We start from the raw sequence: 26,719 nt of genomic DNA, 5'->3' as shown, positions 1-26,719 counted from the left end.
TTTGTGAAGAATGGGAGAGTTACCCTAATCAGGGCTGGCTTTAGGAAGTGTGGGGCTCGATTTGAATACCTGGCGGCGATCCAGGTCTTTGATGGCACTTCGGAGATGGGTCCTTCACTCGCTCCAGGTCTTCCCCAGCACTGAAGGACCTGCCACCGAAATGTTGCCCAAGACCCAGAGCGCTGCCGGGTGAGTATAAATTAAAAAGTTAGGCGCTCTTCTTTAGGGCGCGCGGCCCTCTTAGGCGTGGGGCTTGATTTAGGGGAATTGGCCTAAAGCCAGCCCTGACCCTAATGATGTTTTAGGAGATGAGCATCATTAAAAACCCACCACACAACACAGTATTATCAAATACAATATCAGTTGTGAAATTCTTAAATCCATCTGAATACAAGTATATAAAGCAGCCCAGACAGTGTTCAGCTATCTTTCTGCAGCCTCAAAATGGGATTAATACATTTAGTTCTAGCAAGAAACATTCTGGTTCTCGCTGATAGAATTATTTTTACTAAGTTTGCGTGCACACACACACACACCCCCCATAAGATGTTATCACAATTTTTTGCACTATTAATAAAAAATGATGTTCCCTTATAACATGCAAATATTGGGAAAAAATGTACAAACAAAAAATGTATTATTAAAAAAATCTTCCCCACTCTGCAGCACTATAAACTACATTCAAGCTAATCTAAAATTTGTACTCCAAAAGCAGGAATGTAGATTAGCATTCTGCTGTTTTGTAGCACTTTGGCTAAAGAAAACTGCAAATCTATTAAGAATGGATATTCAAGGGATGACATGAGATTGTTTATAGAATAATCTTGCCTGAAGTATATATGTTCAGTATGGGCTGTTAGAAATCCCCCAGAATTTCTGGGGAAATTAATTTTGTTACGCAAGGAGGAATCTATAGAAATCTGACAACTTGTCAAATATCTGCAGCTGACTCAGAGGTTTTTAAGATCAGGCTTGACTGCTTTGAGCAGGGGGTTGGACTAGATGACCTCCTGAGGTCTCTTCCAGCCCTGATATTCTATGATTCTATGACTGCTAGGATTACTTACTGCTTTGTAATCTTCTGGGCTGAGGTGTGTCTCTCTCATCTGCTGTATCTCCCAGTAGAAGAATAGCGCGAACGTCTGGGTGTAAATTGTTTAGACCAGCTTCCCCAGAGGCCAATGCTCTGCAGTGCAATACCAATGAAACATCTCTGCTATAAAAGTGAAAATACCGGCAAACACGGCTGGCTTCATGTATGCTTCCTTCATCTAGAAGACGACCAATCAGAAAGCTAAGCGATTCTACCTCAGCTTTACCCAACATGTTTTCAGACATATCTTGGAATGCAAGGCCATCAAGTTGTAAATATTTTGATGTATTCAGAGCAGTTAGTTTTGAAAAGGAAAACTCCTTAGCTAAGTTATCAAAGGAAAGTTCACCACTCACTGAAACCTGGTGAGAAAATCTTGACTTGACCAATCCATCATCTCTATTTAAGGTTTGTTGTGCAATGCAACAAAGCCAGATCTGTTTCTCTATTTCTTCTAATTTGTCCAGTGCCACAGAGTCACTCTGTGCCAGCCAATGGCCAGCCAAGGTAAGCAGCAGATGTTTCTCCATAATGTTATTTACCTTCTCATCAGCTGAAGACTCAGACACTATGTTTGCCTGAGCTAAGAAAAAGTCAGATGCTGCTTTGTTGGAGATGAAATTTTTCATAAAATTATCATGACATTTTTTCCAGAAGTCAATTCTAGTTTGTTTTTGATGCCACTGTCCAATGTGCTTTAAAAGATGTAAATCTTGAAGTACCTGCAAAATTCATAAAAGTCGTAAAGGACTTATCCTACTGAAACAATTCTCATTTCCTGAATAAATATGCACCAATATTAGAACACTAGAAAACTGAATTACGGTCCCAGTCTGTAAAGTACTAGGCACATCTGTTTTGCTGGACAAATACAAATAATAGAATGATGCAGCAAGTAATAAAATGTCACTATTTTGTTCAGCACACAGCATTCTGAACGTTCAGATGACTAGCAGATAAACTGAATAATATTTCAAATTAAGGCAATTTACACATGCCATTTCTAGGTCCTTCTCATAGACTCGTAGGTCAGAAGGGACCAATATGATCATCTAGTCTGACCTCCTGCACAAAGCAGGCCACAGAACCCTACCCATCCACTTTTATAACAACCCCTAACCCATGACTGAGTTATTGAAGTCCTCAATAATTTTATATTGTCTGTCTGTTGGCTATAAGCATTGTAACACACCTGGGAGCCAAATCTGCAGACATAGTAAAAGGAATGTGGAGTACCACCAGAGCTACCTTTCAAAATGGGGTGGTTTTTGAAGGACCTCAAGCTGCAGAGAATCCCACCAGCAAGTTGAGAACCATCGCCCCCAAAGCTGCCAGGAGGACAGGCGAAAAACCTCCAGGGGCCCTGCCAATCCGCCTGGAGGAAAATTCTTCCGACCCCAAATATGGCGATCGACTAAACCCCGTGAGCAGGGTGGAGCATAGATACTAGACTTCAGCGCAGCACCTCATGGAGAAGAATTCTCTCCGCAGTAATCAGATCCCATTCTTTTAGCCATTGCCGAATATCCCCGTCCACAGACCATGTGAGCAGACTTTTATGCTGCATAGATCAACCAAGATTCGAGAAAAAATAAGTGCCTCCAAGGTTAGAAACTATCGCTACATCATATACAATTCCCCTCACATATAACTTATCAGCTTAGTCTTAACAGCCAGATAAGATGCTTATTGCCCCACGACTTCCTTGGAAGGCAGTGTCCAGGAACTCTACATCCCCTAACTGGTTAGAAATGCCTTCGTCAATATTTTAAAGTATACGTCATAATTTCCAGTTTGTACCTCATTTGCTCCTTGTGCCTACATTAGTACTAAGCTTAAAATAATTCTCTCCCTCCCTAACGTTAATCCCTGATATATTCTATATAGAGCAGATTCCCCTGGAGCTTCTTGGCTAGCCTAAAACAGCCAACGCCTCTTTAGTCTGTCATAAGTGATAGGCTAAGGTAAGCGGTAATTTTTCTTTTAACTGTAAAGGGTTTCACAAAAGACCCATGAATCCAAAGCCTAAAGCTCCAAGAGGTTCCCACATAGTCGCATTAGGTGGCTCCATAAAGACATCGCTGCTATCAACCAGATAACCGCAAGGTCTTGCTCCCTCTCTGTAGCTGCCAGACTGATGCAAATGCCCGTTAATTGTATATTTCTATAAATTGTTACTCTTTAATTCCCTAAGTGCACGGCCTGCCCTATTCAAGCTATTATAAGGTTCATCGCTATTGAACTTCCATTATCTCCATAGTTATCACAGGTAGTCCACGATTTTTCTCCTGTAGTGTATTCTCCGGTCGTTCTCTGTGTTCTAAACCACAGTGAGAGCAAAACCCCCAGTACTTTTGTGTCATACCAACATTCAACATCTTTAGTTGCCAAGTGTCTAGTAATTAAGGCCATGGTATAATAAGTATATTAGGTTCAATAACCGTATCATTGGAGAACTCTCACATAGACTAACCTCCTTCCAGCCTGACAGTTTCTACGCCTTCAGTTGACATCCCTGGTAGTTCTCCCCTGGTAACCGAGTCTCCCTATCCACTTATCAATTTCAATATTCATCCCTGTTTGCCATTACTAACAGTTCCCCATGGGTGGAACCGTCGCTCACACTGCTACCTACTGATAGTCAGTATAATTAGAAACTACTGTGCAGTTATCCTTAGTCAAGTAAGTATCTGTCAAGCCTTCCTTCACACTAGGAAGAGAGTCAGGTGTTGTTTGCATGACTACCTTTAGTAAATCCATGTTGCAGATTCATCCCATTACCATTGACCTCAATGTCTTAACTACTTTCTCTTTAAAATTTTTCAAGACTTACAATACTACAGACGTCAAGCTAACAGGCCGTATAGTAACCCGGATCACTTGTTTTTCCGTTCTTAAAAATAGAACTATGTTAGCATTCTCCAGTATACGGTAAGACCCCTGAGTTTACCGACTGATTAAAAATTCCTCGCTAACGGGTAGCAATTGCATGCGCCAGTTCCTTTAATCCGTGGATGGAGATTGTCCGGGCCTCCGTTTTGTCCCATTAAGCTGTTCAAGTTTGGCCTTACTCAGATGCGGTAATATCTCCCTCCATAGTCCTCATTCCCGTTTATCACCCTCATCATCCTAAACTCCTCATAGTCTTATTAAGACTAGGCAAAGTACTATTTAGATATTTGCCATGCTAGTTATCCTTACCTCCATTCCATCCTCAGTGGTATAGCGGCCCATTCTTCTTTCTTTGTTTCTTCTTATTTTGAGGCTGTAGCACCTTCTTACTATTGGTTTAATTCCTTGGCAAGGCCAGTTCTACATGGCTTTTAGCCTTCCTCACTTATCCTACATGTTCTGACCTCACTAAGGTAGCTCCTTGCTAACCCGCCTTTTTTCCACTCCCGTAAAGCTTTCTGCCTTTTCTCATCCCCTCTCTGAGATGCTTGCTCACAGCTTGGCCTACACTTCTGCTCATGGTTTTTCCCCTTTCTTGGGATGCAGCTTCCGACAGTTTCCTGCAGCTTCGACTTAAATTCCAGGCCTCCTCCGATTTAATCCACAGTTTCCTCCGTACAATCCACTTCCCTAACTTAATTTCCTTAACTCTTTAAAATAAGCGCCGTGAGAAGTCAAAAAACCTAATCCCAGATCTACGTTTGTTTACCTTCCATCTAGTTTGAACTGATCAGCTCATGATATACTTGAACCAAGTTGTCCTACCACATTTCTTCTACGAGGTCCCATGCTTCAACCAAAAACACATTAAAATGGCATCCCTTTGTCGGTACTTCAACTATTGGTGAGAAATCCATCCGCTATCACATCCAAAAAATCTGACCGTATTATTCTTGCAAGCACTTGTCCCAGTCTATATCTGGGACGTTGAAGTCTCCATGCTCCACACATTTCCCCTAGTTTTACTTCACTTTAAGACATTAAAGAGGTCTCCTATCATATCCAAATCAGATCCCGGCGGTCTGTAGCCACCCAAGCATTCTCAGGGAGGCTCTAGTAGCTTTTTACCCAGTGTGATTTTGCCCAGACAGACTCTGTCTTTATCCATTCCATCACTTCTTATTTTCATACAGTTAGCCTCATCACTGATGTACAATGCTACTCACCACCTTGCCTTTTCTCCGTCTTTTCTAACAGCACATAGCCTTCCAATACCTGTCCTCCAGTCATGAGTACTATTCCACCAAGGTTTCTGTTTCCCATACATATCCTGGTTTCACTTCTGCCCAGTAGCTTTCCGGTTCCTCCATCTTTTACCTAGGCTCCTCAATAGTGTACAGACATTTTAATTTTTGGCGTTTGGCGTCAGTGACATTCTTTACCCCCGTTTTGGCACAGACATTCTACACCAGCATCACCTGTTAGTCTAGTTCTACACAACCGCTTTTCCCCTTGGGTCAATTCTTCGGTCCACAAGCGACCCTCTCACTTCTGTTTAACTCCCTCTCAGGTTAAATTCCGGGCGTGGAGACTCCCTGAAATCCCCACCATCTCCCCAACTTCCCTAGTTTAAAGCTCTCTAAATGAGGGTCGCGAGCCTCATCCTAGAAGTCTATTCCACTCCTTACGTTAGTGTGAAGTCCATCCCGGAGAGAACAGTCGTCTGCTCGTAAATCTTCCATGACCCGTACATCCCCAAAGCCTCCTTATAGATCAACTACCTGAGCCCATCTGTTATTGCATAAACTATTGTCACTCCCTTTGTCGCCTTATCTAGGAACCGGTCAGAACCCATTGAAGATCACCTACCTCGATTCCTGAGCGTCTCCCAGTCTGGCAGTAGCCTCCTTGATACAGTCCGTGAGTAACATAGCCGTATTATTCGTTCCACATGAAGGACAAATTCAACAGATTCTTTCCACTCCCGCTAGGATCTTTTCAGCCTCAGGTCCATATCTGTATTAGCACCGGCAGACAGCACACCTCGTTCTCACCGATCACTGTAGTTAAGGCTGTCTATTCTTCAGTAGAGTCTCATCCAGCAAGACCTTGCCTTTTCTGGTGACAGTGTGATTCTCCGGTATATCCCTGCACCTGTGGCGCAAGTCCTTCGATTCGTATCGCCTTGCAATCCTCCTGGGGCCTCAATTGTGTTGCCTCATTGACCTCCCTCCTTCTGCAGGACTAGCTGCTCGTCTTTTCTTGCCCTCTCTCCTTGAGCGCACCTGCTGTGCTCCATCTTCATTTTCCAACTCAGCAAACCTGTCTGAGTCTATTCCGTCGCTGGCTTTCCTCTGCCTGTTCCTAGTCACATGCTTCCACGTCCACTTCCTCCCAGCAGTCCTTCAGAATCTTGTCTGCTTCATCTGCATGTCTGAGCTATCCGTGTCCATCATGTCTGTGTTCCATCTTGTAAACTCCTCTAACTGCCAGTTTCCACCTGCATCTCCAGCCTCTTATCTTTCTCCGCAGCTCTATCAGGCGGCACTTTGCAGACAAATCCTTTCAGGTGCCCCTCAGGACCATGTACATGCCACCAGCTTCCACATCCGTCCACTCAGTGTGTCTCTCACTGCTGCCTCTTCTCACTCATGGCCTTCAACTCTGTGCCTGGCAGTCCACGCCACACACCGCACACAGGCCCCCAACAAGCACTGGGCTGCTGGCAGACCCTGCCCCCTCCCTACTGGCTTGTTCGGTTCTTCCGCCTTGAGTCTCCCCTGCAACCTCCCCCTGGAAACTCCCACTGAAACTCCCCTGTTAGCAGCTCTGTTTGCTGGCTCCTGTGCCGCTGCAGCTGTCTGGCATCCTCATGTTGGTGAAAAGTAACACTTTTGATACTATCAGATGTATGGAAGCTTAACAACCAGAAAAGAAACTTGACTGTGTTGTAAACATTTTACTTTAAGCAAAAAAACAACAACATTAGATAACTATACTATACCTCTTGGATAACCACACTGTTCACAGGCAGTTCAGCTAATTCAGCAACCTTCCTCGCCAGTGAGAACAATCCTCTCTCTTGCAGCTGTTCTAGAATTGACCTGCATTCATTCTGAAAATGTTCTGTGTCATAACTGGTCAGGATAGAGCGATTAATAGATATAGATGAATCCTTCAAAATCTGACTGAGTGCACATAGTTTCTTCACATCTGGGCCTGTTTCAGAACAGACAGCACAAATATTAAGGCAGCTATTCTTTAATTGAAGAAGTCACTGATACACATTTTCAACAACATGTAAGCCTGTGGGGAATGGAGTATATGTATATGTTTAACATACTGAAGTTTTCATATGATCACAATGGATTTTCAGTTTAAAACTGGAACATTTCTGTTCATTTTCAATACACTTCTCACTAGTTTCATACCGGCTGCCTTCAGAAATTCCTTCACATTATAGTACAACACTACCTGCAGATTTACAATAAAAGTTTATCATGTTTTCCTCTTTCCATAAAAATAAATAGTAACATAACCCAAGCTACAGTACAACATTAGTGCAGAACCTGTAATTTTTAAAGTACACTTCTAACAGAGTTAGATTTTTTTAATCATTCTAATACATTTTGAAGTTGTTAAAGCAACCAGACCATCTAATACAAAAAACTGTCCTTACCATCAGGTAGAAGTTTATCTATATCTGCAAAGAGCTGTAAGAGTTTTCCTAATTCATACTGTGTTCTACATTGCTGCATCATCAATTCAAGAAGAAAGAAGGCCTGTGACTCCAGCCATGGCACTGATATTACTGAAGGTGTTGGCTTATCTGCAATTTTAAGCTGTTTAAATAAAAAGTATTTGTAAGTTTCTTACAAGCATATTCTGCAGTGAATATAAATACAACTTGTTTCTAGTTAGATGAGGTCACACTGAAAACTAGACAATACCAATTCTAATATACAAGATGTGGCTCTAAAGAAACGTGTTGCAACACCACCAATATCTTGATTTTAATCTGGAAATAATTCACTTTCTGTGCTTATAGACAAGATTTCTGGCAATTTCCCCTGAAAATCTGTATCAAGTAGATAAAATGTTGGAAAGATCATGGATAGGTAGGAAAAAAACCTTCATTAGCCTTGATGTACCCCATTGCTTTATATACATACCCACTACATGGGGTCACAACATGATGCTCTGAGTAGGAAAAGAAAACGGACCTAGCCTTGACTTGAGTTACAAGAAGGAAAACAATCAACACTAAGGACATGAAATATTAGTTCAGGAAACCAAGAAAATTGGAAGAATAAAGAGATATAGAGGGGAGAGCAGGAGTAGTTGTTGTATGTCTAGCTCTGACAATGTAAAGAAAACAAGTAAAGACGAGATTCCAAATATTCCCTCTATGAATTTGAGTCTCAGCAATTTGTGGGCCAAATTCTGTCCCCAGGCAGTTGCTGATCTAGCAAAGGACTTGAGCATGTGCTCAACATTTACACATGCTTCAGTCCCACTAACACCAATTGCTGAATCAGGGCCTTAATGGGGTTGCTTAGGTGTAACTTGGCCCAACCTTTTCAAAGAATAAGTCAATGTGGTCTTTGAGATTGCTGCACCAAGGTGATCTTGTAGCCCCTTTGGAAAACTTCCATTTTTCAGAAAGCAGCCAATATATTCAAGAGCAACTGTTTAGCCCAAGAAGATTTTCTCTGAAAGTTACCACCTTATCAGCATCATCATTTTCACTTTATTACTAGAATTAATGCTGTTTACTAAGGCCCGGAGAATGAGACACCATTACTCACCACGAACAGTACTTTACACCATAAGGAATCTGTGACCCTAAGAACCCTTCAATGACTAGTAGCAAGGGGGAGTTACAAGAATATCCTGATGTGTACATTCATGTTCACCAAAGAATTTCAAGTGAGGTCTTAAATAAAAGCCAGAATCATGCTGGTCATTAATATCATTGTGAAAACAACTGTTGTGTAAGGAGTCATGTACGTATGCAAAAAAAGTATGTTCCTAAGTCCGTATGAAGGCAGACATGACAAACAGCTTTTTGCCTGACAATGGATGTTTATTCACCTGTCTCTATCAGTCTGCATGTAAATTAAGCATGGTAAATTAACACTATAGGAAGTCATTTACATACAAAGTTAGTGGGGGATGGGAACCCAGCAGGAAAGCAGTACAACAGAATAAATGGCCAGGGGGTGGGGGTCATCCTGACTCTGAAGTACAGACCATGAACTTTGGGAAATATTAGGAGGAAGGCCAGGAAGACATCCCTTTATCCTGCAGCTAGGAAGTAATCGGGCAGTGCAATTACATTAAGGAAAACAGGATCTCAACCAGGCTTGGTTGAAATGCTGTTAAAGATATTTTGGTTGAGATAAACTTATTTAGACTAACAGTTAGCCTGTTAAATTCAGCTTCCAGGAATCATGCTATGATTTTGTTTTATATATGTTTCCGTTATCCTTACTCATTATCCCTAAAATCTTGATCTTTAATAATGATTGTTTTCACTATAAATTTGTCTCAGTGCTGTGGTATTTTACAAAGAGATAATCTTAAGTAGAATCATTCAAGCAGGTGTCTGCACTGTTCACCTGGGGACAGCAGACTTGGTATTACTGTGAGTGCACCTACTGTTAACCTGCAAGTCAAAGTAAGGATTGGCATAAGTCAGACCAGGTTGCTTGGGTGATTAACAGGCTGGAAGCATCAGGGAGGTGACACCCACTGAAGCACAAGCAGGTCTCCCTCTTAATGGAGGCAGGCGGGTAACAAGGTGACTCTCAGTCCTGAGCACCCTTAGGACCATCATATAATCCCACTGAAGTCAATGGGATTGCTTATGGAGTAAGATACTACTTCTTGTGAATTAGGGTATCACAATCTGGCCTTAAATAATTAAAATGTACTGATTTAGAAGTGCATGTAGTTTATTCAAGCAACTGGCTCCTTTTTACTCCAGAATTCAGGGTTTCCACCAAGTAGAAATGATGGAGGAGTTGTTGGACACCTATTACTCCAAAATCATCTCCTGAATTATGTTAAGACAACTCTCATTTTTTTGTTTTAGCCTATGGCATTAGAAAACATGGAACTGTAATATGATGACATCTAAGCAAAGACATTTACAGAACATCTGCTTACATTTGCAAGACTTGTCTGGAAGTTGTGGAGTTTGGTTTTGGCTTCATTGTATTTTTTGTAGTCCATGCACAGTTCATACATCTCCAGCATATGTAATAAAGGCGAATCCTTTAAAGATAACAAAAAGGTTACAAAACTCCACTGAAAGTATATTTCTCTAATAAATGGAAAGTTTGCATCAATCGGTGTAAGAACAATGGTTGTCTTGGTTTGTTGTTTACAGAAAGGTACATAAACCTGACAAATTATTTGCAAGTTTGTAACTGTTTATTTTCCAAGTCTAATATTTTCTCATAGGGCTAAGTAGCACAGTGGATTAGCTTGCAAATAACTTGAAAGACGGGTGGATAGCCTCCTCTATGTAAATAAGAGAATCTATAGTACAGGAAATCTAAACACACAGAAAAAAATATAGGCTAAAAATACCTATGTAAGTCATTACCTTAAGAAAGAGCTGGAAACCATTCATGAGAGTTTTACTTTTTTGTCTTCTTAAAAACATCTTCCAGATGGTAGAAAGGTCATGAAGATCCCATTTATGATTTTCTACTGAGCCTTGAATATGGTTTGTTGCTTCAGCAGCAGTAACATTATCCACAGAAGTAATGATCCAAACACAGAGACAGTGAATAATGCTGGCATCCTGCCAAATGGACAAGAAAGTCAGAGACATTCTCTTATTGCTTAGTAATCTAGCTAGAGAGCTGTCAAACACCACATGAAATGTGTCATGACAGGTCATACTAATCAAATTATTTTGATAATTGAGGAATACTTGGTGTATACAACGTATATATTTCCCTTCTGACATAAGTATGTGAAATAATTTTCTGAATTGTCTCAGATGTGTAGATTTTTCCTTGTATTACATCACACCTCTAAAAGAGAAACACTTTTGAATAATTCTTACCTGAAAACAGGCTGCTAAGACACTCAAGAAGGGAGCATGGTGCCTCACTCCTTCAGCCAAAAGGTAGCACCCAGGGTTAGGCCTTTCTTGACAGCACAACAGAATTTGAAAGAGATCACTTGTATGTTCGTTCTGCCTGTGTTCAGTCTTGAGTGAACTGGTGTGGTTGATGTGATGATTCCCCATACCACAGCGAGAGCGCTGCAAGTTCTCAAAGGCCAGCATCAAATGATCTTGCAAAATGGGAGTGAAATCTTGAAGAATGGAAATGACCTAGAAAAGATAATCAAAGGCATTTACATACAGAAAACTTTCAGAGAGCAAAGGGGGGGGAGGAGAGGGGGGCGCGGAGCTGTTGTGTACTTGAAATAAAAGTAAACACAGATGGCATTTTATCAAACCAATTTTACAAGGTATATTGCTGGAGATCTACAGATGAAAATGTTCTAGAAATGCACAGTATCACAATAAAATATTGAAATTCCTCCCTTTACATAAAATATACACTCCTTTTCAGCCCCAATGACACCCCTGGCATAGACGGTATATCGTGGAAAGGAATTTTTCAGTGAGTTGCTACCTGAGGTTTATTTGCAGGTGAATGCACACTTACTTATATTTTTCTACTCTGAAAACATTCAGGGTAGGATTTTCAAAGAAGCCTAAATTAAGCTCCCCATTGGCAACACGATTTGAGAGCCTAGCTCTCTTAGGCTTCTTTGAAAATTCCAGCCTAGAATTGTTTGTATAAGAGACAATATGCTAGCATTTGTGAAAAGATACCTTAGGGGCCGACTGTGCTAGATGTGTGTGTTCAAATCTCACCAATTTCAATGGGAGTTACCTACAGTGGTTCTTATTATACATGTGGGCTGCCAGAGATTATCACAGGAACACTGTATAATGTACATAGTGTAAGAAGACTGAAAAATTCTACAGTATGTGTCTTCTACAGACAGTAAAAATTGCAAATATATTTATGAATATTTTAGAAGTTCTGGATATATCAATTTAACCTTCCCAGTTACTATGCTGATTATACAACAGATAGTTAAATTGAGTGTGTGAATATATTTTAATACCTTGATTTTATTTTAAACTAGTCCATAATTGAAGTGTATTTGCAGTTCACAGCTGTTTCTTAGAAGGGGGACTCTGGTCTTCTGGAGAAGCTTTTTAGCTTAATAAATAGAAATTCTAAGCCTGACTTTTTTTAGGTCCCATTTAATGAGTCATCACCTACTTGTACAAGACTTTACCTAGATCAGGTATTTTTAAAGATTATGTTGCACAGTAAAAGTGGAAGACTTATGAAACTCTCCCAAAACACATAACATGATTACAGCATAAATATCTGCACCCCAACAATACCATTAATCAATCATTCTATAAGTGAAACAAAACCTTTATTTTATTAATACAAATGAGACCGCTGCAAATATTAACATATCTCCAATACAGAAATAGTAACTGAAACATTTAATTTTTAAAAATGAACTAAACCTAAAAATCCAGGATGAACATACCATAGCCATAAGTAAAACTAAAACAGAATTAAGTCCTATTTGGACAGGTATTTATGAATCCAGCTCACCGCAAAGGACACTCACTTCTGTCTGAAAATGTTATACAGTAGAACCCCAGAGTTCCCTTGAGAATGGAGTTGGTTCGAACTCTGAAATATTCAAAACACTGAACAAAACATTATGTGGTTGTCCTTCCAAAAGTTTACAACTGAATATTGACTTAATGCAGCTTTGAAACTTTACTGTCCAGAAGAAAAATGCTGCTTTTAACCATCCTAATTTAAATGAAATTCATAGAAACTGTTTCTTTGCCTTGTCAATTTTTTTTTTGAAAACTTTCCCTTTTTTTTTTTTTAGTAGTTTACATTTAACACAGCACTGTACTGCATTTGCTTTTTTGGGGGGGTCTGCTGCTGCCTGATTGTGTACTTCTGATTCCAAATGAGGTGTGTGGTTGACTGGTCAGTTCATAACTCTGGTGTTCGTAACTCTGAGGTTCAGCTATACCTACTACTGATAGAAATTAACTCCTCATATTAATATAATTAAAAGACTAAAATAAAAACTTCTATTTTACCAATTATTCATGTGCATTTGACAGTACTTTGTGTATAGTCATTACTGCTTCTGCTGTAAAGCCAGCTGCTCTTTCTTGTGTCAGCTTTTCACATAGCAACAGGAAGGATAGAGAAAAATATTATGCAAAAAACAAGAAAATGTGACCGTAAAAGAAAAAAAAAATGATAGGGAGATTCCTGGGCAATTTAAGAGCCTGAAACAATTTCTAACATCATTAAACTGACCAGATTTAACTCTGATGTTGTTTCTTTAAAGAGAGATGTGCTTTAAAAAAATCTTAAAAACAAAGACTACACCAATTACAAGTACCTGTTGTTTAAAATGTCTCTTGTCGTTTTTAAATTAAACAGTAGCTCACCTCATCTATTTGGTAGCTGTACATCTGGGTCTGGATGATGAACTGCAGCCAGTCATTGGATCTAGCACATTCCTTTAGGTAAGATGTACTCAGTTTGATATCATGGAGCTTACAGAACTGCATCACCAAAGACCACTGTCTTCTAGAGTCACTGGATGTTCTGTATAGAAATGAAAGAATTTTAACTAAAAAAATGTGTGTACACTTTTAATTATTTAAGTAGTAATTGTCCTTTCATCTTCCCGTATTTAACAGCTACAGATGCAGGCAGGTCTTCCAACTGTAATGAATCAAGATTCCCTTCCTGAGATTTCAGCAGGGACTGGATCCGATTTGATCTTGGGAGCCTAACCCTACATTCTTTGCCCATCCACATTCCCAATTTTCACAACCATTTTGCCTTTGCGAGGAATTTAAAATCACTCTTGGCTCCTAATTCTGAAGTCCCAGTACAGCAGTAAAGGTAGCACAGTCAATGTTATCCACTAGCTTCCCTTCTTTATTGCAAGTGCTGATGGAGGCCTACTGCCTACAGTATTTGATATACAAAGAGGACTCATTTCTTACCTCCAACATGTGGACACACTTGTTGCTCATAGGTTTTGTTTACTGCACCTGCCATGCAGAGTAGCTGTCTCTATGACACATGGTAATGCCTGACCACATGGAGGGTAAAATTCAGTGCTTTATATCAGTTGGCCAGTATAAAGAGCATTAAAAGTGTAGTTCACTCACTTCTTTATTTCTTGATGTTCGATTTTATCCCAAAAAGCTTCTTCCAAGGAGATAAGCACTTCTGCTGCTGCTGTTTTTTCGCCATCCACCAATTTTGTTAGCTTTTCAACTGTTTTAAAAAATTAAAATAATATTACTGGGGCTCTGTTTTCACATTATAGTAAGGAAATTTTTCAAAAGTGCTTAGGTAAATTCTCCTAAGTAGCTACATCACTTTTGAAAATGAGAGTTAGGCTCCTAACTTAGGCACTTTTGAAAAATTTGTCCTATATTTAAATAAACATACTTTAAAGAGTTTTATCACACAAAAGCTAAACAAACCAGAAAACTAGTTAGGTTTCCTAACTGGAGAAAAAAACTACATCACATGGAACCCTACTTAAAAATGTAATTTTCTTAATTTAACTTCTTCCTAGAAAAATTCTCACTGTCAAGTTCAAATATCTAATTTCTATGTAGTTTACAGAATGAACGCAGCAGGGGAGGAAGAATTTGGCATTTTTCTTCTAATCATCTTGTTATGTTACAATATTAAATAAAAACTGACTACCACTTTTGGAAGAGCGATTTCTCTATGCCTTTGGGTAGCAGATTGACACCAATGTGTTGCATATGAGTCATACAGACTATTTCAGTTCCAGCCACCCCTTTGGCACACAGACCCTTTACTATTTTATCAGTCAACTGAGTCTGGATTAACCATGGGATTACCCCTCCACAGATTAGTGAAAAATGGGTATGTAAGGATGGCAAAGCTCTTAACCCCTTAAAGGAAGGGTGCTCCTCCTACATTTCTTGGACATTATTCAGGCTGGACACATAACTGCCTTCATCCTCCAATAGCTGTTTTGTACTGCTCAATAATTATAAAATATGAAAAAGTATACTCTACCCAAGGATTCTCTTATTAAATTCTGTTGAGAATCTTCATTTCTAGACTTGAAGTTCCAAATTATATTTGCAACTTTAATATCAACCCGAAGTTTAAGGTTGTCAAGACCAAGTAACTCTAGAAAACAAATACATGCTGCTCCTATTGAAGGTATATAAAAGAAAGAAAGAGCTAGAGCGTAGGCTTCATTCCCTGCTTGCTGAATCCTAAAACAAAGGAAATGTTAAAGTCAATTCAACAGAAATTATGACTGAAAGTTCAAAACAATAATTCACAATATAAACTAATACCTACAATTGCTGAAAAATACAATCAACTGAATTTGGAATAAGTTTAATTGTGCTGGAAATACGGTAACTGCCTAGAGCAAATGTGGACCTCAATACAGAAAAGAAAATAAAACATCCCACATGAAAAATGTTAAATGGACACACCTTAAAATTGGGCCAGAATTTGCAATTTGTTTTAATAAGCTTTTATAAAACCTTGAAGCCAAAGAAAATGATTCCATAATTTAGAAAAATGATTCTGATATGCAGGCAACGTTATTAGTGACAATGCAACCAAGGCATGCTCAGAATGGCACCTGAATACTCCCACTGAATATTTGGAATGTACTTTATTTCAAATACTGAGTGATAAAAGTTTCATTTGTTACCTACAGAGTGTGGGTGGGTAGACAGATAAGGGGGTGAGATTTTTCTTGTAGTTCTGTAGCCTCCAAGTACCTTACGGTCATTACTATGGTAATATATATGCACATATATACATACAGAAACTCATGTATGTACTTATATGCATATATATTACCATAGTAATTAGCATAATAATATAGGGTACTTGAAGATATAGAACTATAGGAAAAATCTCATCCTCTATTTAAAGACTCCACATTAATGCCTCTTTGGCTTTGCCCAGGTGAAATGTAACAATATAATTACTTTGATGTTATAATCTGGCAAATGGAGTGACTGCAATACTTTTCAACAATGAACAGGGAGTCATATGCTATAGTCCAACACAGGACTGGAATTATCGAGAGCACAGAAAAATGTATGATTTAAATAGTAGCACTTTAAAGCTTTGACTCTCTAGAAGATCTTTCTAAACCAGCAGGTTGGTACTAAAGTAGAAATTAATACCTGTCATAGGGTGAGCTTTCATTTATTTACATAAATTAAATTTGTGCAGTCAAAGTTAGGAATGAATAGCATTACATTGCTATCAACTTCAGGCAGGGATTTCTTCTTGAAAAATGACCTGAACTCCAGCATCAAAGTACATTCTCTCTATAGATAAAATATGCCCCTTCTTTAAACAATCTCCCAGTAACGTTGCTCCTTCAGTTCAGGCACTAGAAGAAAACGGCTCTAGATCCTTGTACCATAAAAAGTGAGTGAATATATGAATGTTTATATATTACCAAAACCCCATCCACACTAAAAGTGACACAGTCAAATTAGACACACTTCTGTCTGATGATGTGTAATAACCTATGTTACAAGCAGCACCAAAAATTACTATACCAAAGAGATCAGAGAAGAAATAATAATCCATTTCCCCAGAGTGTTTAGTCTGTACAGTTGGCAGCAATTCCCTTATAGACATTTTCACTGTTTCCCTCATGTAGCCAGTGAAGTTACCTTTTTGCTTATGTTTCACACAGCAACAAAAGATGGAGACACAAAGGCAGGTGTACTAAGTGTAACTACTTTTAACTTTTTGAAGTTTATTAGATTTCAGATTGATGGTGTCATCATTTTCACACGAATTAATACAAATAAAATGCCACAGATACTGAAGATGAAAATAAGCAACCTTTCCTATTGTTTTTGTTAATGTACTTTAAGATTAACTTCTTATTTGTGTGTCAGATTCTGGAATTGCATTTTATATTTAGCTAAATAACTTCTATAAATTAAAAGCGAGATTAAATTCACACTTGATTTATGTTTCCTTTAGTTTAAATAGGGAAATGGAAATTAATACAGTTAGTGAAGGAACGGATAAGGAAAGAAAAAACAGGCATTTCCCCTTTATCTAATGTTAATTTTCAAGTCTAGGCCCAATCCTGCAATCATTAACGTGAGTACTCCACTCAGGTAAACAGACTTGGCATGTGTATGAAGGAACTAGATGCCCTTCGTTTTCAAGAGCAGACTTTGTATATTAATCACACACGCAACAACCTATTAACCAAAGGCAATCCTTTCTATATTCCATCCCTTGTATACGAACTCATACAAACACTCTGTATCCCAATTTACTTACATTAAGTAATTTTCAAAAATCAACTTCCTTGGGACTAAAACTCCACCATCCAATCACTTAATCTATACTTTTCATTTTCACTATTCTTTACTTTTTTTGTTTTTAAGATGATTTTTGTAGTGAACATCTATATGTGATACACAATAAATGACATTTCAAAACAGAAAGCTGCAAGTATTTCTAGCAGGACATTCTTGCTTCTCATTTTAATTTTTTCCTAGCATACCTCTATACCAGTGGTCTCCAAACAGGGGTGCGTGCATCTCAGGCAGTGCACAAGAGGATCCTTTGGGGTGCATGGCAATTCGGGCGTTTTTTTTTTTTTTTGCGCTTCGGCAGTTCAGGTGGGAGTCAGAGCAGCTTTTTTTTTTTTTTGCTTGGGGCACCAAAAATGGTAGAGCCAGCTCTGCGGCGCAGCAGGGGGTGCATGCTCAAAATTTTTTTTACTGATAGGGGTGCGCGATCAAAAAAGTTTGGAGACCACTGCTCTATACAGTCACATGGTAACTATTATTTATTAAATACTCACAGCTGCTTTGGGGATTTGCTCTTTGCTAATTGCTGGACCAAAAAGGTACCAAAACCAAATGATGGGCGTCCATGGTGCAAGTAGTAGGAAAAATCCAGTCGTTCCATTATGGCATATTTGTTTACCAAATCAGGGGACGAGAAATGAGGGAGGTCACTTGAGATGTCTGGAAAGAATGTCACAGTGTTTCTTAATTGCATAAATGTCTGATTTAAAAATTGTGAGATATCTTTCTGCTACTCAACAACTTCTATGGAAGAGGAAACCAAATACCACACTAGCTCTGCTTTAAATGATTAAACTTCCTAGTACCACTCAAATTCTAATTCTGGTTTCAGTACAACTGGAACACTGACATTGACTTTTATTTAAATTGCCATGGGCAGGTCACTTAAGTAAACTGAGACAAGGAGGCTCTCGCTGTCAGAGGGAACATATTAAACTTATTTAATTTACAGTAGATTTGTAAAGATTATTGTTTTATAAAACATTTCTTGTAGCAAAAGCTCCACTAATATTCAGATATTCCCCATTCAATCTTGCAGAAACTAAGTGCTGTAGCCAAACCCAATAACACCATTGTAAACAATCATTTTAAAACAAAACCTTTAGAAAAATAAGAAATCTTTTTATACAAAGGAATATCTATTGAAAAGAATAATTTATTGGGCAGAGAAAGGAATATGTTAACTTGAAATGGCATGATATGAGATGCTTGTGGGTAAATGTTGTCAATCAAAATTGTTAAGTGTTATTATAGGGGTATGTCATTGAAGACCGAAAGAGCACAGGTCACTGGTGCACAGAGACACAAAGTCTCAGACTCTTGGATGGAAGCTTCATCTCAACTGTATGTTCAGAACTTCGAGGGTTTTAAATGTGATGGGTCACCATTTGGCTCCTGAGCAGAGAGGAGGGAATAGGATCACCCAGGGGGTTGGGTAGCTAGACTTTGTTCTGGGAGGGACGCACTGCCAGGCTATTATAAATCTAGGCATTCCCTCTGGGAATAAGAAGTAGAAGGTCAATGGTGCTGGAACTAGGGGTACTGGGGAGCTGCAGCACCCCCTGACTTGAAGTGGTTTCCATCATATCACAGGGTTTACAGTTTGGTTCAATGACTCTCAGCACCGCCACTATACAAATTGTTCCTGCAGAAGTTGCTGAAAGCTATTGTTATGATTATGTTATGTTTACTCTGGTCAAAAAAGTTTAGTGGTTTTTCAAACCCAGGGTCAGAGGTGTAGTCAATTGGTGGGTTCTGAAGAGCTCCGGAAGACCTTCAAAATTGAATTAGGGAAAGCAGCCAGGATATTCAAAGGCAAGTTAGAGGGCTGTCCTAGCACCTCAGAGAACCAGGGTTGAACAAGGTGTGCACCCAGCAAGGGGAAAATTGTGACATCCACTGAAAAGTACTTCATTCAAAGTTTGCAGCCTAAACACAAATATTTTACATTTTAAAATTAATTACCTGCTATGGCAAGAGTATTTGACGACTGCCAGCCAAATAATTTAGTGGGATCAAAAGGCGCTAATGACTGAAAAATTAAAAACAAAATATATTCAGAGAAAGTGTTCAAAGCACTATGATTTCAAAGCCAAGTAGAACAAAAAAAACATCAGGTATCTATAGCAGTTGATACTGAAGCGCTTGCTCATGCTGCAGTAACAAATATCTTGGGCAACTCTTTCTGAGAAGCATATATTTTCAACTTATGTGTGACCTGATTGTGACTGCAACTTTAAGCACGTACTTAAGTGGGAAAGCACGTGCATAAGTGCTTTGCCGAATGGTAGCCTTAATGCGGCTAATGCTTTTCTAGTAGTTACCAGTCCAGTAGACTATTCCCAGCTATTAGGGGGTGGTCTCACCACCCACCTAACTTACACCAAGGAGATCTACCAACAAGGAGCTTTCATATGACTGTCTGTATGGGGTCCCTCCATTTTCACCCATCCTTTCATTCCAGGTCCCGCTCTTCTTCCTCCCCCATTTAATTTAAAAAATAAGTCTCATTTTCAAGTATCAGAGGGGTAGCTGTGTTAGTCTGGATCTGTAAAAGCAGCAAAGAGTCCTGTGGCACCTTACAGACTAACAGACATACTGGAGCATGAGCTTTCGTGGGTGAACACCCACTTCATGCATCCGACGAAGTGGGTCTTCACCCACGAAAGCTCATGCTTCAATACGTCTGTTAGTCTACAAGGTGCCACAGGACTCTCATTTTCAGTGATAGCTGATAACCTGCCTACTGAAACCACTAATAACATAATCCCAGAACCGGCAGCTCTCACTGGAGCCTGGGGTTGCAGCATATGTGAAAAATCAGGCTGCTTATTTAGTTGCCTAAATATAGATTTAGGTGCTTAACTGCAGGCACCCACTGTCTAAAATCTTGGCCTAAAACCTTAGTGTCAGTCCCAGTCCCAGGATTTGCACAGAGTAAAATATAAAAGTATATTATTCTACATTCATTTGTGAAATCAAGCCAGCCTAGGAGACACTGAAGAGTAGTAGAGACTTTTTCCATGAATGATTGGGTTTGAGCCTTTACAAAACAACATTTTAAAAGTATCTATAAAATTATAATAGGGATGCATTAATATAAGTTTCATAATCTTTGTTCTGATGAAGTGTATACTCCATGCTGGCAGCGAAAGGGATAACAGGAGCTTGGGGGTTCAATGAGCCCACTTGGTGGCATAAGAACCAATTCATTATCAGATGCAATTGAGGAGGAACTAGGTGTTGTTCATACAGGGAGCAGCTCAGGGCAGTGAGAGGAAGCTGGGAGACAGGAAGGATGGGGAGAGTAGGCCTTGAGATCCTCCTGAGGAGGGAACACTGGCAAAGGGCTAAGAGAGGCACTGGGAACCCACAGGGGAGAAGCAAACTCCAGTAGTAAGCCTTGACAAAAGGGCGGATGCCAGGGAGTCAGGTTTACAGAGGAAAGAGAGAGACACAGACACATACACACAGCGCCTTGTGAGAGACAGACAGGAGCTGGGCCTTCAGGGTAAAATCCCTAGGAGACATCACTCTGTCAGGGCCGACTCCAGGCTTTTTGCCGCCCCAAGCAAAAGTGGGGGAGGGGGAAGAGGAGGGAGGGAGGAAAGAGCTGCGTCGACAGCAGCTCCACCGCACCACTTTCTTCTTCAGCAGGAGGGACCCAGCGCCGAATTGCCACTTAAGAGCCCGACGTGATGCCCTGCTTGCTGGGCTGGTGCCTGGAGCCGGCCCTGCACTCAGTACAAGAGCCAGAAAGGGCTCTGCAGAATTTGGGAAGGGGCGAATAATCTGTGGAGGAGTGATCTCAGGAAGGGGCTGAGGAAAAGGTCCTAGAGCAGTGGTCCCCAACGTGGTGCCCATGGGCACCATGGCGCTCGCCTAGTGCCCAGCAGGGGAGAGAAGCTGCAGCACCACGCCTGCTGGGGACAGAGAACTCTGGGGCTGCAGGCTGCTGGCGCCAATGTTCTCTGTCCTCCCGTCTTCTCTCTGCACTGCCCAGAACTGGTGCCAAAAAACCCCAAACCCCAAAAACAAAACAAAAAAAACCAAACCGCTCTGACTCTGCAGATGGACAGAATGCCACCCCACAGCATGTGCTGCCCTAGGCATGTGCTTGCTTCACTGGTGCCTGGAGCCGGCCCTGTACGTGAGGAATTGTTGGCGCCCACCACACACTTCTGAAAACATGAATGTGCTACTGGCCACAAAAAGGTTGGGGACCACTGGCCTAGAGACAGGCTCAGTAGTTCAGGGGGCCGCCACGGAGTATAAGGAAGCAAATGTTAGCTAAGCCTGGAATCTAGAGAAAAGGGAAGGCCTGGGTTACTTTACCGACCATTGAAAAATGTGATGAAAGCCTCTGGAGATAAAAAGCGTAAGGACCACTGAGCCCAGAGCTGGGCTGAAGACCTGATGTACAGACACTGGACTACTGTTTTGTGGGACTCCTGTTACCCAGATGCGATGGGACTGGACCTGTCTGGAGGGACAAGTCACAAGAAGAAGCAGACCACTGAAAGAATAGAGCATCCATCAGCAGGGGGCATGAGAGGAGAAGCACCTGCTATGCCACACCTAGTCATGAGGGGATGCACCAGCCAGCAAGTCACTCCTTCACACTTGTAATAAATTGAGATGGGAACACATACTTCCAAACTGTCTGTAGCTCAAAATGGAACTTCTCTGAAATTCTTATGTTCACTTTGCTATGCAGCTTAATTTACGCTGCATTATATATACCTGCATAAGATGGTAGAGTGAGATATCAGGTGGCAAAATTCCATGTGAAGTGTTCTGCGGAAAGAGAGCAGCTTTGAGTTTGGGGTAAGGAGTCAATGCCATTTTTAACAGCTGTGGATCCACCTTCTTCAGAGGCTTTTCAGTATCTTCATTCTGAAGAACCTAGATTGAGAGGAAATAAGAACAGAACATTTCACTAATAAAAAAAGTTATTGTACATGGGTACGCTCCTGCATTCTCTGTACATCTGAAACTGAAGATCCCAAACAAACTCCCTCCCTGAAATCAACAGAAATATATTGGGTGTTCAAGAAATGCAAGACAGGGAACTAGATGCTGAATTTGTTGGAAAACTTTCATGATTTACAGTCCACAAAAATATCCAAGGATATCCCTGAGAATTATTCTAAGAACACCACTTTCAGCAATTACTGCACTATTATACACAGACAAACAACTGAACTGTTTGTATTAAATGAAGTCACATCTGAAACATGAAATGGTATATTTAATTAAAAGATATTAAACATGCTTATATTTTAAGTCTTTACAAAACAATAAACACAGCATTTTCTGTTATGTGCCATGATTCACAACTTGACAGATGACTGAAAAGCAGAAGCAGAATCCCACCTATTCAGAGCAAAATAGCACACCAGCTAAATCCCACCGTTTAATCAGAGCACAGACTTTGTGGTACAAAATTAGAGTATACACTTCATCAGACTAAGTGAAACAAAGGGCACATACTTTGACATGTACAACAAACTTTGCTATGATATCAAGTGTAAGTGTGGAAAATAACCCTGTCAATATCTATTAACTACAGCTACTTTTTTAAAAGTATAGGGAAAAAAATTAGAAACACATTCTGCCACCCTAAGAGCCAATCCTAAAGGCTTCTGTACTTCATTGTTATCTACACCTAAAACATGACCCCTTAAAAAAAGATATTATACTTATCAGTAGCATTATTTTGAAACTTAGAGTAACCTTTAATCAATTTTTCATTATTTAGTGAAACATACTACTCCAAAGGAATACTCTTATCTCTGTGAAAGGAAGTTATGTGATTGCATTTGTGTATTTCTTTGTATTGAGTTGAGACAACATCCCATTTCGTTTTCATAATCTATGTAAAAAGAGACCAGGATTATCACACCCGTGTCACTCTGAAGCCTAAATGTCTGAGTCAGTGTGATATAACATAAGCAATAACAAGCATGGTTGAAGCCTTTCTGTTCAGAATATCACCAAGTTCAATCATTACTTGGATTTGTGGTCTGTTACTGTCCAAATTAAGTTCTCGTTTAGACTTTACAAATTACACCCACACATTATTCAGATGCAGTAAGACAGGTATCTATGCCATGCCAGAAGTCCTAGACCGTTGTGGTATCAGAGATAACTCAACCAATTACCTTACTGTACATCTAATTTTGCATGCAACAATTTCATTGGTTGTGAGGGAGACAGTACAGAGAGTGGATTACCCAGCCCGACTGTGTGCGCAACTGCCACCTACACAAATCAGCAGAGATCTAGCACAACAATACAACACAGCAGGATATGCAAGAACACCAGACATAGCCCCTTACCACAGCATATATCCCTGATTTGCCACCCACACAACTGTCCCAGCACAACTCAACCCACACACAAATCAACAACTACTCACACAACACAGCCAGCACACACAATCACCCCAGTCATCACTCTGAAGCCCATGGAAATGAAGCAATGGGGTGAAGCAATGGAAACAACTACAAGCATGGTTGAGAACTCTTTGTTTAGAACATTACCCATTCAATCATCACTGGGATTTGCAGTCTGCTACCATCCCCAACTTCTAAGTTCTCAACCATTTTCAGTCCTTTTTTTTTTTTAAACACATGTGACTTTACGAATTATACCCCTGTGACAGCATGGGCTTTCAGCTCCTAGTTATAGGAGTAAGTTTCCAGAAATAGCTGACATATAATTTGTTACATATTAAGTACCTCATCTATACCGCCAGGTGCACACATTATGGTTGCAAGTGCTAAAAGTGTATGTCCTTCCAACAGCATGCTGCTCACGCTAGCTTGATTACTAGGAATCAAGATCTGAGCATTTGCAAGACTAGCTTGAAACATCATCTTTGGATCTGGAAAAAAGAGAAAAGTGAGATTTTTCTTCTCTGAAAAAACAATCATATTATTAAATTATTAATAATTTTAAAATTGATTCAGGATTAAGAAAAAGTACTTTATTAAACTCATGAAGATGGCACACTATATAGATGGGCAGACAGGATCCTAAAACCCCTTCAATGTATTGACAATGTTTCTACTGAGCTTAAACAGGAATTCAGCCTATAGAAAGAGGATGGGAATCAGGTCCCATATTTTTACAATGCATTACAGAGCAATTCTTTACCCTATAGTGTACATATTTTCTGAACTAATAAATTTTCTGAACTAATAAAGCTTCATTCAAGAGTTATTTATTTGTTAAGCAATGATGATATGCTTGGCCCTGTAAAAGATGAATGGGATTTCCCAAGTATCTAAATGACTTAAGAGCACAAGTCCCTTTGACGTTCAGGGACATTGATTAAAAACCATCCTGGCGAGGGAACCATATAATCTAAGACATTGATAAGCCAGTACATGCCAGAAGACCCAGAGGAAGCGTTAGCTGTAAATGTATTGCTGTGTGCACTGTCTCTGTTCAGACTTTTACTAACTAAGGCAATCATGGCTGCCTCCAGCTGATGTTACACACGATAAATTCATCCAAAGAACATGCAATGAATGAAAGTTGGGATCCTACCTCTTGGGTTACTGGCAACCCCTCGACATTGCACTAGAAATTCAAACCAGGGGTGAGCCTCATGCAAATCCTTTTTATCCAAAATAGGACAATTTGAAGGAGTTAAACTGAAAACAAGGCAAGAACAGTACCATAATGAATGCATTAATAAAAAGCAGCAATGTACAATCACTGTCCTCTTCTCTATATAGTTACTATGTTGCACTCTTTGGGTCAGGCATTTCTAAAAGAAATGAATCTATGTACTCTCTCACTTGTTTTAACAACCACTCCCTCTAGGGATACATCTAGACTCAGAGAAGGGGTGTAACTCCCGGCTTGAGGAGACATACCTGCTGAACTCTCAGTGAGCTGGCACACTGAGAACAGGCTGTAGCCACACCGGCACGAGCAACAGAACGGGCTTGCTGCCCCAAGACATGCCTGTCCGAGGTGCTTATTTGGAGCAGCGTACACTGCTTGTGCCGCCGTAATTACATTATTTTTAGAGCATTAAGTAGATGAGAGTTACATCTCCCAGCCCAAAGAGTCGACGTATCCTAACAACGACTTCTGGAGAATTTTCATTCTGCTAGACAGAACAGTAATCTCAACAAATAAGATCTTCTTCAAACTACTATTTACTCCTTAGCCAGAGGGGCTGGGAGCAGGGAATAGTTCTTAAAGCAAATACATATTCTCTTCTCCCAGAGCCTTAACTAGTTCTGATTTAGATGTAATCTTGCAATGAATTTAGCAGTCAACGTGTGTCAAGAATTTGGCCATATCTGAGCCTGATCCAGACTGGCGGCTGTTTATAATTAAATAAATAAATAAATAAATAAATAGCACTAACTCACTATTAAGAACAAATTATCTAAATCATTGCTCTGTTTCAAATGGTCACAATTATAATGCTTCCCCTTAAATGCCAAATGGTATGAAAACAAATGCCATCAAGGATGATGCAAAGGAAGCTAACACCAGATGGCAAGAGGAACTCAACAAGTGATAGTCTGAGCTCAGTGTTAAACTCTGGATTACATTTGAGAGCCAAATCTGCAATTACAACGGCAAGTCATTACAGTGCTAGTTATGGGACAAAGCTCAGTATCTTTGCTCTCCAAACTTTTCACTGAGTCAGCACTGTACTAACTCTAACCACCTTTAAAACAGTCCTTCCCAAACAGTGAGGACCTAAGTTGCACTGAAAAATTCTCATCAACTATTTAAGCTTGTATTTTACCAGCTTCCATTTTCATAAAAATCTGCATATAAAAAACTTTTTTTATACTGATGAATAAATCCAAGTACTTGTACCTGTAATAGTCTAAATATGTGTATAGCAGATGCTGCAGACTACGTTCTAAACAATAAAGGATGAAATGGGAATGGAAATCCAAACCACTCGCAGTATTGTATTTCGAAACAGGATGTGGATTTTGCATCACTCCTCCAATGTGGATCAGTCTTAGGAGGAGGAGTTCAAAGTCTTCTTGTTCAGATGAGACAAAAATTCCATTTCTAGTAAGAAAGAGAGAAACCACACGCTTTTAAATTAAGCGGTTGTCTCAGCTGAAAATGTCTTCACTGAATGGCTAAATAAGAGATCTTCTGCTGACACTGAATTGTTTTAGTGCAGAAATGAACATAACATGCAAAAGTACATTTCCTTACAATGCACTATATATTAGTTTAACTGATGGAGTTCACTGTGAAAA

General features: G+C 39.8%; 1 protein-coding gene across 2 annotated transcripts in view; it reads right to left on the bottom strand.

Annotated features, from left to right (window-relative positions):
- Positions 1-26,719, bottom strand: part of SPG11 (SPG11 vesicle trafficking associated, spatacsin) — an 87,987-nt gene that overhangs the window by 37,037 nt on the left and 24,231 nt on the right. For both annotated transcript variants that reach the window (XM_032764355.2, XM_032764353.2), the window contains exons 16-30: positions 26,319-26,522; positions 25,020-25,126; positions 24,206-24,351; positions 22,206-22,367; positions 19,428-19,494; positions 17,957-18,122; positions 15,157-15,362; positions 14,265-14,373; positions 13,530-13,689; positions 11,067-11,339; positions 10,599-10,799; positions 10,157-10,264; positions 7,665-7,827; positions 6,990-7,204; positions 1,068-1,815 (exon numbers count right to left, since the gene is read on the bottom strand). In XM_032764355.2, the coding sequence (XP_032620246.1) occupies positions 1,068-1,815; positions 6,990-7,204; positions 7,665-7,827; positions 10,157-10,264; positions 10,599-10,799; positions 11,067-11,339; positions 13,530-13,689; positions 14,265-14,373; positions 15,157-15,362; positions 17,957-18,122; positions 19,428-19,494; positions 22,206-22,367; positions 24,206-24,351; positions 25,020-25,126; positions 26,319-26,522 (3,035 nt within the window). The remainder of the gene's footprint in view (positions 1-1,067; positions 1,816-6,989; positions 7,205-7,664; positions 7,828-10,156; positions 10,265-10,598; positions 10,800-11,066; positions 11,340-13,529; positions 13,690-14,264; positions 14,374-15,156; positions 15,363-17,956; positions 18,123-19,427; positions 19,495-22,205; positions 22,368-24,205; positions 24,352-25,019; positions 25,127-26,318; positions 26,523-26,719) is intronic.

This window comes from Chelonoidis abingdonii, chromosome 9 (assembly GCF_003597395.2).
Source record: "Chelonoidis abingdonii isolate Lonesome George chromosome 9, CheloAbing_2.0, whole genome shotgun sequence".
Classification (NCBI taxonomy): domain Eukaryota; kingdom Metazoa; phylum Chordata; order Testudines; family Testudinidae; genus Chelonoidis; species Chelonoidis abingdonii.
Note: the sequence above shows the minus strand (reverse complement) of the source record. Positions and strands in the feature narration are given on the sequence as shown.